At 43.5% G+C, this 10,759-nt stretch overlaps 1 protein-coding gene and 1 non-coding gene across 7 annotated transcripts; both read left to right on the forward strand.

Annotated features, from left to right (window-relative positions):
* Nucleotides 1–531: 531 nt before the first annotated feature.
* Nucleotides 532–605, forward strand: TRNAR-UCG (transfer RNA arginine (anticodon UCG)). The gene has a single exon. It is a non-coding gene; the product is annotated as a tRNA-Arg (tRNA).
* Nucleotides 606–5,043: 4,438 nt separating this feature from the next.
* LOC123180071 (nudix hydrolase 9) lies at nt 5,044–8,569 on the forward strand. Of its 6 annotated transcripts, none has more exons than XR_006490699.1 (10): nt 5,044–5,254; nt 5,371–5,445; nt 5,528–5,584; nt 6,145–6,227; nt 6,327–6,385; nt 6,748–6,896; nt 7,378–7,515; nt 7,710–7,876; nt 7,967–8,072; nt 8,167–8,569. XR_006490699.1 is itself a non-coding variant. In XM_044592029.1 (10 exons), exons 1-9 carry the CDS (start codon nt 5,174–5,176, stop codon nt 8,060–8,062), a joined length of 897 nt encoding a protein of 298 aa, XP_044447964.1. In that variant the 5' UTR covers nt 5,045–5,173; the 3' UTR covers nt 8,063–8,072; nt 8,167–8,569. The 6 variants fall into 6 exon arrangements, 3 of the variants coding, with proteins under 3 accessions (XP_044447964.1, XP_044447966.1, XP_044447965.1); XR_006490698.1 differs by having other exon boundaries at nt 8,172–8,569; XR_006490697.1 differs by having other exon boundaries at nt 8,300–8,569.
* The last annotated feature ends 2,190 nt before the right edge of the window (nt 8,570–10,759 follow it).

Raw genomic sequence — 10,759 nt, forward strand, 5'->3', positions numbered from 1 at the left:
ATTAGGAGGCGAAAATTAATACATTAGGATATTAAAGGAAACCCACTTGTCAATATTTTACACGGATACATGGGTACGTGGGCATGGGTTATACGATCCCATACCCGTACCCTCTCTACCCGATGGATGTGATATTTTCCCATTTAAGTACCTATGGGTAAATTTTTATCTTATATATACCCTTACCCTAATAGGGTTTTTACCTGTAGGTACGCGGGTAATGGGTACCTATTGCCATCCCTACACCACAGCTCGAGCCTTGCCATATGTCTACGAGACTACGACGTCTAGCCCTGGCATTAACGTACGTGATGCCATAGCTTTTGCGCCTTTGCCCAAGTGGAGCATGATTTCTTGTGCTCAAGGATAGGAAATGAACACCTTGGAAGTGCGCATGCGGCAGAAACCAGAACGACCACCGGGTCGTATACAGTGGGTGGAAACAAACATTGCCGTACAGCACGTTCGGCTCTCTTCATTGCTACTTATTTACTGTATCTATACGTGAACGTCGCAATTATAGCATGCAACGACCGCATAGCGCAGTGGATTAGCGCGTCTGACTTCGGATCAGAAGGTCGTGGGTTCGACTCCCACTGTGGTCGTCGTACTTTTTGTCTTTTTTTTTTTTTTGGTTGTTGTTGTTTGCACGCGCTTCCTATATTTTTCTGTTATCAACTACTCCGCATTACTGAGTACGGGAACGGCGCAGAAGGAGTTAACTGTTTTCATGATTCATGATCAAAATATATCTCATGCTACATAAATATGTTGACCACAAAATAATGACAATAATAAAATTGTTTCTTTAAATCAACACAATTTTTTTCTCTTTCTAACAAAAAGAAAGAATATATTTTTTATAGTTGCCACAAAGGTACCCGCGTGGCAATATTCATTATTTTGAAAACAAATACAAGACATATAAGACATTGTAGCTTAAAAATAAGTTTGATCGAGTTTACCGAAAGAAATATTTATATCTATACTAAAAACACCTGAAAAACATATTTCGTGATATGTTGACTGCTATTGAGTACTTTGTTTTCTCATGGAATAAACATAAATTCTTCACTTTCTCACCGAAAGATATAAATAAAAAATTTCAGGGGAGCCTAGGCTTATATTTAGAGACATTGCAAGTTTCACATCTCTTGGGACATTGGATCTTCAATTTTGTGTGTTTTCAATCGTTGGATTTCCTCTCAATCACATCCTGCCTTCCTCATGATTGTTACGCCCTTGGAGTTGGTAGACCATAAATCAGTGGCGGAGGCGGAGACAGGTGTACCGGATTATTCTTCAAAATAAGTTCTTTATTTAAATCAACATAAATTCTTCGCTTTCTCACAGAAATACTGAAAATAAAAATTCTAGGGAAGCCTAGGCTTATATTTAGAGACATTGCAAGTTTCACATCTTTTCGGACATTCAGCCCATTAGCATTTTCGGTCGTTGGATCTTTAATTTTGTTCTTTTTAGTTCATTGGATTTACTCTCAATCACATCCGGCCTTCCTTATGATTGCTACGTCCCAGGGATTGGTGGGCCGTAAATGGCAGCCATGGTCAAGGAACAAGGCCCTTGTGGCTAGTGAACATCACCGATGGAGTCCCGGCTCTCACGTAAAAAGGAAGTCTATCTAAAAAAAATGCAAAAAGGAAGTTTGAGTAAAATTCATGCAGTACTCGATGTACTTTAGAACAAAATTGTAACACCGGTTCCCTTAGCATATATATATTTGACCACACTAGCATCTGAACCTATACAAATCTGCTAGAGTTGTAGGTCGATGGCGAGCGCGAGTACCTTTGAGAGGCCATGGCTTTAGGAATTGTTGGGTCAAGTTACATTATTTGCGACAATAGTATGAGCATCTCCAGCCGTTTGGCCCCCAGGGGCTTGAAATAGCGCCGCCTGGGGGCCAATCGGGGGTAAATTCGGCATGAGGGGGCTCGGGTTCCCAGCCGACCCCCCAAGTTCGCCCCCCCCCCTCACTCCCCCCAGCCGCCAATTTCGGCCCAATTTCGGCGTGCTTCGGCACAAATTCAACAAAAAATAATGTTTATCACATAGTTCATCGAAATCAATACAAATCAAATAATTCAAAGAATCAAACTTATAATTCAAACACAAATAAAAACTCATATTTCATCACACGTTGAGCTAGCCGTTGCCCTTGAGCCTTCATAGGTGCTCCACCAGATCGTGCTGCAGTTCTTGATGCACCTGTGGATCTCGGATCTCCTGACACATATTGAGGAAGGCAGCCCAGGTTGCCGGTAGCTGGTGATCAATTTGGGCAAGAGGACCCTGCCTGTAATATGGTTCAGTGTCAAACACTGGGTCTTCTTGCTCACTCTCAATGATCATGTGGTGCAAGCTGACACAACAAGTCATGACTTCCCACATTTGATCTTTCGACCAGGTCAGAGCGGGCTACCGGACAATAGCAAATCAAGATTGGAGCATACCAAATGCCCGCTCGACATCCTTCCAGCAAGCCTCCTGACACTTGGCAAAGTAGGAGTTCTTGCCTCCTGGCACGGGGTTTGAGATAGTCTTCACAAATGTGGACCATCTCGGGTAGATGCCATCTGCTAGGTAGTATCCCTTGTTGTAGTGGCGCCCATTGACCTCGAAGTTCACCAGAGGAGCATGACCTTCAACAAGTTTGGCAAAGACATTTGAGCACTGCAGTATGTTGATGTCATTGTGAGTTCCTGGCATACCAAAGAAGGAGTGCCAAATCCAGAGGTCCTGTGTGGCCACTGCCTCAAGTACCACACTGCAAGCTCCTTTAGCGCCTTTGTACATCCCCTGCCAAGTAAATGGACAGCTTTTTCATGCCCTATGCATGCAGTCGATGCTTCCAAGCATCCCAGAAAATCCTCTTGCCGCATTCTCTGCTAGGATCCGAGCAGTGTCTTCAGCATTGGGTGATCGCAAGTATTGTGGTCCAAACACTGCCACCACTGCCCTGCAGAACTTGTACAAACACTCAATGGTGGTGGACTCGGCCATGCGTCCATAGTCTTCCAGTATATCACCGGGAGCTCTGTATGCAAGCATCCTCATAGCTGTCGTGCACTTCTGGAGTGAGGTGAATCCAAGTGTGTTGTTGCAATCCTTCTTGCACTTGAAGTAGCTGTCGAACTCCCGGATGGAATTCACAATCCTGAGGAAGAGCTTTCGGCTCATCCGATAACGGTACCGATATACTTTCTCGCCGTGCAGTGGAGCGTCGGCGAAGTAGTCGGCGTAGAGCAAGCAATAACTCTCTAGTCGATGTCTCTGCTTGCTCTTCTGGCGGCCCGGCGCCGAGCCACCTCGCCGCGGCTTTGCATTGCTCGCGAACAGGCCGGTCAGAGCGGCGAGGACCATGAGGTGCTCTTCGTCTTGGGCGTCGGCCTCGATTTCCTCCTCCAGCAGCGATACGAACGCCTCCTCGTCGTCCGAGTCCATCACTGAGCAGAGAAATCACCGAACACCTGGCGGGCATGGTAGGCGCGCAGCTGCCGGTATCCCTGCCTGCATGGCTGGAGCACCGGAAGGCTCGCCCAGGAGCGGGATGGAGGTTGCTGCGGCGAACCCTCTCTTCCCGGCGGGGAAATGGCCTTTCTAGCGGCGGTGGGCAGGTGGACATCGCCGGGATCGGCACGGCGGCGGAAGGGGCAGTGCGCGTGGGGGGCGAATCTGGACGTGGAAAAATCATTTTTGCCTGACAGTGGTGGCCCATGCGCCGCTTTTCCTTCTGCCAGAGCCCCCAAGTGTCCCCAGTGCGCTGGGTTCGGCCTGGGATTGCCGGACCAAAAAATAGGCCGAACCGGCGTAATTCAGTGTCCTGGGGGCCGACTGGGAGGTTTTTTCGGCATCGGCGAAAAAATCTCGTCTTGGGGGCTGTTGGGGGTGCGAGTGGAGATGCTCTAAGGTCCTGCATAAGTGCACCTCCAATCACGACAAACATCTCCACTCGCACCCCCAACAGTTGGGAACTTGAGGAAGGCATGTTGTGACCAATGTCCTACATGCTTGCTGCGGATTAGCCTCAGATCCGACAAGAGCTTAGAAATAAGCAAATAACTGATGCATGACTTTGAAAAAAAATCTCATGTATATTCTTCCTCTGTGATGACTAGATAGCGCACATTGTGAGGAGAACCATGTTAAACTCCTTATGGTTCATGGTTTCCTGGAGATGAAAAATCCATTCCTTCGCATTTGTACATGAGTTGTTCCATAGATGCTCTTCATATGTTTGTTAAAAAGAGTCCAGATTCATATCGAATACATTGTAACAGAGATTGCCACCATGAGTCGTCTGCTGCAAGGCAAATTGAGCACAAAAGTGTCTATTTTTTTACTTTCAAGAAGCATTGTTGTGTTTCACCGTGAAGCACACCCACAGTTATGCTTTTCACTTTCTCAGGAAGCACGCGAAAGCACAACTGTGGGGGTGCTTCACCGTGAAGCACGTGCTTTTCTCGAAAGTGAAAAAAATAGACCAGTCGTGGATTGGGCATGGGCACAATTTATGCTCATGGTACGCCAGACCCAACGTGGTTATATTATTGGTGGGTTACATACTAAGTAGTTGTATGTAAGCTCTGTGCCCCACTCCCTCCTTCTAACAATCAATTCCCTAACCATATTAACATCTTAGTGGTTGACGTCTCCACTACATATGGAATTAGAAACTACCTCATCATCATTTGATGTTCTGTTGATTTGCCCGATGGATACCCATTGGGCACTAATACCCGGTATGGGCATGGGATGAATATCTATCCGATGGGTCGGGTATACGTAGGATTTTATCCTGATTGAAAACATATGTATGGGTATGGGATTATTGTACCCACACCATACTCCCATTGTCATTCTTAAACTTAAGTTGCCCATGCTTTGGCTCAACCTGCCATCCCAAAATTTACCTTTTATTTTAGGAACAAAACTTTACCGTTTTCTATTCCATTGTTTTGGAAATCCTGCGACCCAAATGAGCCCTCACTAGTGTTTTAAATATTTTCAGTATTTCCGGCCTACGGGCTTAGCCCACGGGCCAAAACTAGGGCCTTGACCCGGTTTGTGCCATTTCCCCATACTCCCGTTCCTCTTCCAAAGCTCCCGGCGGCGGCGGCTCGCAACCTCATCCCGCCTCTACGACCGCCTCATGGCCGCCGCCGCGTCAGCAAACCCCGGCACAGCGTACAAGCTCCTCCTCTCCTGCCCCGAAGGCCTCCCTCGATCCCGAGTAACCCCCCCCCCCCCCCCCCCCCCCCCCCCCCCCCCCGCGGCCGTCTGATTCCGCTGCAGATTGTGCAATTCTTCCCATGGTATTGACTAACTCGGTGTTGCTGCCAAACGAAGGTTTGTGTGAGGTTTGATCCGTCCTTCGACCGGATCCCCCACCCGGACGCATCCCTGGAGGAGTCTATAGGCGAGGTGGTCTGTCTAACTCTAATCGTACCGTGTGTGCTCGCTTCGTGTTAACAAGGGCCATTGTTCATCTTTGTTCGTTTTGCAGATATGGAATCAAAGGCTCCAGCAGAACCCATCGCTGTACAACGGAACGAAATTTCGGGTATGCATAACCTCCACACATATTCTGGCAAGCCATTTATCTGCTCTAGTGATACATGTATGCACTAGATTTTGGCAGAGATGAATACACATTCATTAGTGTTTTTTTAGTCTATACACACTTGATTAGTTGTCTCGGCTCTGTGCCAAATTGGGACTGACAAGAAAACTGTGCAATGTCATGGAGCGTTTCATGATGACTAAAACAATTTATACGAATAATGTTTCTTCCATGCTAAGTAGTAATTTACGAGGTGATCTCCCGCCGTTGAATGTTTCGAAAAAGATGTTGCAGGTCATTCAGATGCTGTAAATTTGGATCTTTACTTTTCTTTTCCTTTCCCTATGATCAACCTGAGTTAGCCACAAGTTTTATTTGTGAACTTGCTTAGTATTCCATTTACATCTGAACTTGCGCGATTGCAATATAGAGTATTTCTTTTGGTGTTCCATCTACAGCTAAAACATTCCATTACGACTTCTACTTTGCTGTTCTTTATCTCCTTAACTGCATTTCCAAGTACTAGTATTCATACTCTTGGTCACCCTGACGAATTTCAGTATGGAGGGCATGCCTTGCACCGCAGTGATGAGTCAAATCATGAGTACTGTGTCTCACTTCATTTGGGACTCACAGATTATAGGTTTGCTTGAGCTTTCTTAACCTATCCATATAGCTACACCTGTAGTTCCCAGTGCAACACCTCTATCTGACATCAGTATTAATAACTTACAAACAACAGGACATTTGTTGGAACAAATCTCAGTCCACTGTGGGAGAAATTTTTGGTCCCCTCTCAAGGTAAAGTTTACCTAGAAGTTAGAATCTTAGATGCCTTCATCACATCTTCCTCCTGTAGATTAAGGCCTTTTTGCATCTTTAACTTTTGAAAGTTAGTCTCATGAATTTATATTTCTTTCATTGCTCAAGCTTGTACAAATTTAAATGCATAACCCCACCTTCATTTTCCTTTCCGTGCTTGCATATGTTGCTGTATCATTAATCATTATGAAGAGATATTGATGATCACTGAATTATTAATTATTAGACAACCTGTCTCAGTACTTTGTCTGCTTAATTGCATAGTGCAAATTCTTTGTACAGAATTATAACAACGACGAGTCTTGACCAAAATAGTTCATCTTTCAATCTGATCTGATTAGATGACTCTGTGTGTTGCCAACACATGTCAAATCCACTGGGAAATGGTGCAATCGTTGAAACATCTGATGAAAAAATTATTGTATTGCAAAGGAGCAACAATGTCGGCGAGTCTCCTGGACACTATGTTTTTCCTGGAGGACATTCTGAGGTAATATCTTAAGAATGTTACAATATTGAGCACAGCTAATGACATCTAAAGTTTTTGTTTAAAGAGGCCCCAAGTAGAGACAAAGCTCTAGGCCGTGTAACTTTGGTAGGCTGGACTGTTTAGTTTAACTCGTTTTTCTTTGCTAGAGATCAGCATTCATGTGGAAAGTGCTTGTCTTTTGTTCCTCTTTTACTTTGTAGATATATCATAGTTTCGTTCAATGAGAATTGGGGCCACCCATTACTTGAAAAACAAAATGCTCTAGGCATAGTCACTCTTTTTCTTTCAGATGCCGAACAAATTTACTAGAGGAGTAATGTATACTTGATAATTTAGAACTTGGAAAATGTTGACTTAAGACAACAATTGAAATTCTCGAAATGGATATATTTTATTTAGCAGGACTGGTGGGACTGTGGTTCGAGTGGTCGATCTGTAATATTCATGTTTCTTATTATCCAAGTTCAATTGTTTGTACCAGCCACAAGAAGTTGGAATCTTGGCTCATCAAAATGACGAAAAAGATGTTGCTGGTCTCACTGAAAGAATTTCTGATGAAATGTTTGATGGAATCATCCGTGAAGTAGTTGAGGAAACCGGAGTTCCTGCTAGTTCACTGGTAATTAAATCATCAACACAGTTTGCCTTGCATTCCTAATTACTGCATCACTAATGTCAATTTTACTGGTTTATATAAATCAACAAGACCACATCAGAAGGGTACTTTGCAGTTGTTTGTAATTACCATGCAAAGAAGATTTCTGCAACTGCAGGATTTTCTTGGATTTTGTACTGTTAACTATCCACATTTAGTTTTGCAGACAGAACCCATTCTCATTGGAGTTTCTCGACGAGAAACGAATGTTAGGCCAGCAGCATTCTTTTATATGAGATGTAACATTGATTCCAGCGCCATAACTGAGCTTTATGCTAGAGCTCAAGATGGTTATGAATCCACTAAGATCTATGCAGTATCGGTGGTGAGCTCACCTATACTGCAGCACTCCTCTCCTGGCTTTTGGATTCTCGTAACCATTGTTCATCTAATTGGTAGTGTTTCTGAATCACAGAAAGACTTACGAGATATGAGCCAGCGGTTGCCTGGTTGCCACCTAGGGGGTTTTGCTCTGTATGAACTTATGAGGAACGCTTCGGAAAGTTTGTGAACAAACCGATGTAAGTGTGCACTTAAGTCTCAGTTTTAATCCAAACTACATCGATGCTTATTTCGTGAGATATCTTTGCATGATTGCTTAAATTGTTCCTACAGAATAGTCATGGAGTCTTGCGGCCTTTGAACAATCTTGTCCTACTGCTAGATGCCAAGCAGTATCATAGCTTGTTTCGCAGGTGAAATTCATGGAATCGTTCTCATTGTGCCCAAACTGATCTTTCTTCTGCAGATAGACTGAGTTCTTCAGAGTTCACATGGAAAGAAAATCGATAAAGATTACTGAGATTCAGATTAAAGATGATCAAGACCATTCTTCTGTAGACTATATGAGATGTGTCCGTCTTCGTCCGGCATTGTTCTTTTTCGTGGTGTGCAGTGCAGGAGTGTAACCAGTTTTTATTTACTTTTGTTCCTGGAATCCTGGTATGTACCGCGGTAACAAAAATGTACGACTAATCCCTATCTATCGAATAACAAAACAAGCTAGTAATTCTTGGAACTACGTTTGTAATTTTTGCACATGGTGGTGACATGCCGTTCATTTTCAGCAAATACTTCCAGTCTGGTACACCTGCAAGAAAACAACATATGCCTTCATAGTAGGGATGGATTGATGAGCTGCTCGGCTTGTTAAGCTCCTTCTCGTTAAGGCTTGGCTCATTTAGTTCGTTAAGTTTAATAAGCAAAAAACTTTGTTCATTTAAAGCTTGTTAAGATCGTGAGTGCTCGTTCACAAACTATGATGTGTTGTAGCCTACAAGATGAGAGTGTGGGCGTAACTTTTACACAGGAAGATGCATGGTGATTACATAAGGAGGTGCGCGAGTTTGTTGTCTCCTATGGCAGGGATCGGTCGATTTGATTTCACTTATAGGTTGAGGTACCACGAAAATATTGTTATGTAAGATAAGAATATGTGTCCTGTGTACTAACAACTTAATTAACGAGCCGCTCGAGAAACTCGTTAGCTTGTTTGTTAAACCCATTAAGTTTATCGAGCTAAGATGAGTGATTGGCTTCGTTTATTAAGAAACGAGCTACAAGCCTAATGAGTTGAGCTATCAAGCACCAATTAAGCTCATGAGCTTTTGGTCTTTTTCTGGTCTCAGATATGATGTGTCTTTATGTGGCCCTCTCTTCAAATTACGTCTTTATGTATCTGGCTGCCCTTGTGCTTGGAACACGTTATCTGAGCCATCCCAAGGGCATATGTGCTTGGAACGTTATCTGAGCCATCCCAAGGGCGTGTTTGTTAGTCATGGTTTCACCTTCGCTGTCACCCACAAGTTGAATTGTCTGTTTAGGTTCTTACTCGGAATATGCTATTTAAGCCATTCCAAGAGCATGTTTGTCTGTCATACCTTCGCCTTTGCCGCCGCCCACAAGTCGAATTGTCAATCCGCCGGGGCTTGTTTGCTAGTCATTGCCTCACCTTCGCTGCCGCGTACAAGTCGAATTGTCGGCTCACCTTTGTGCTTAGAAGATGGTACATCGGCTAGCGATGAAAAAGGAAAATTTTCCTCACAGAAAAGAGAACAAGAAAGAACAAAATTGCCTTTTTCCCACATAAGACTAGCGAAAACAGAATTTTCATATTCACTCATAGGGGTAGGGTGTACATTCATAGGGGTCATAGGGGTGCGTGCATGTGGTCTCATCTCTTTTATATAAGTGCTCATAGAAATAGTGTGTGCGTGTGGTCGTAGAGGTGGGCGTATGCGTGTGGTTACAGGTTTGATCTTATATAAGAGAAGCAACCGTCGCCGATGAGAAGCAACCGTCTCTTATGTATATACGCCACCTCTATGAATTATTATGGTCATAATGAGTTATGGTCAGCGATTATAAGTTCATACAGAGCAAAACCCCCTAGGAATTAGATGTAGAGATTGTATGAACTTATAATCGCCCACCTCTAATCGGACCAGCTCACCAGAGAAGCAAACATCGCCGATATAGAGATTGTTATATCATTATGGTCATAATGAGTTATTACATGATTGGGTGAAAGAACCGAGAATTAGATTTAAGTGGATGGATCCAAAGCGACCAAGTTGGATTAGATCCATTCACTTGAATCTAGTCCTCAGTTCTTTCACTAAATGATATAATAACTCATCACCATTATCATCATAATATTAACTTATCATCATAATATATCATAATCATATAGCAACTCCTCATCATCATCATTATCGTCCATGAGTCATATAACAACGTGGTCACTAGTCATAATCACAACTCATCATCATCATCATCATCATCATAGTAGTCATAATCACAACTCCTCATCCTCCTCATCATCAACTCAACACATTGTAGCACACAATAACAACTTCTCATCATCATCATAGTCATAATCAATACTAACTAATTGTTCTTAATACCTAGGACCTACACCTCTCTCCTAGGTAAAATATTATAAAATAGGTAAACCGGTCCATCTCCAAAATGGAGAGTGGAGATCCAGTTGTCGCCAACTTGTGGCTTGCACACTTGCATGTTGTCTCCAATCGGTTGCCTGCGCGCATTCGTTAGTTTGCTCCATTCTTTGATATTGAGCCTTGCATCTTTCAAGGAAATAGAGTATGCACTATGGTAAGCCGTTGGTGAAAACAGTCGTAAGCTAACCATATACATATGACCTTCGGTAAGCATCATGTCAGGCACAACCTCCTTCGGGAGCTTC

The sequence above is a fragment of the Triticum aestivum genome, chromosome 1D (assembly GCF_018294505.1).
Source record: "Triticum aestivum cultivar Chinese Spring chromosome 1D, IWGSC CS RefSeq v2.1, whole genome shotgun sequence".
NCBI lineage: Eukaryota > Viridiplantae > Streptophyta > Magnoliopsida > Poales > Poaceae > Triticum > Triticum aestivum.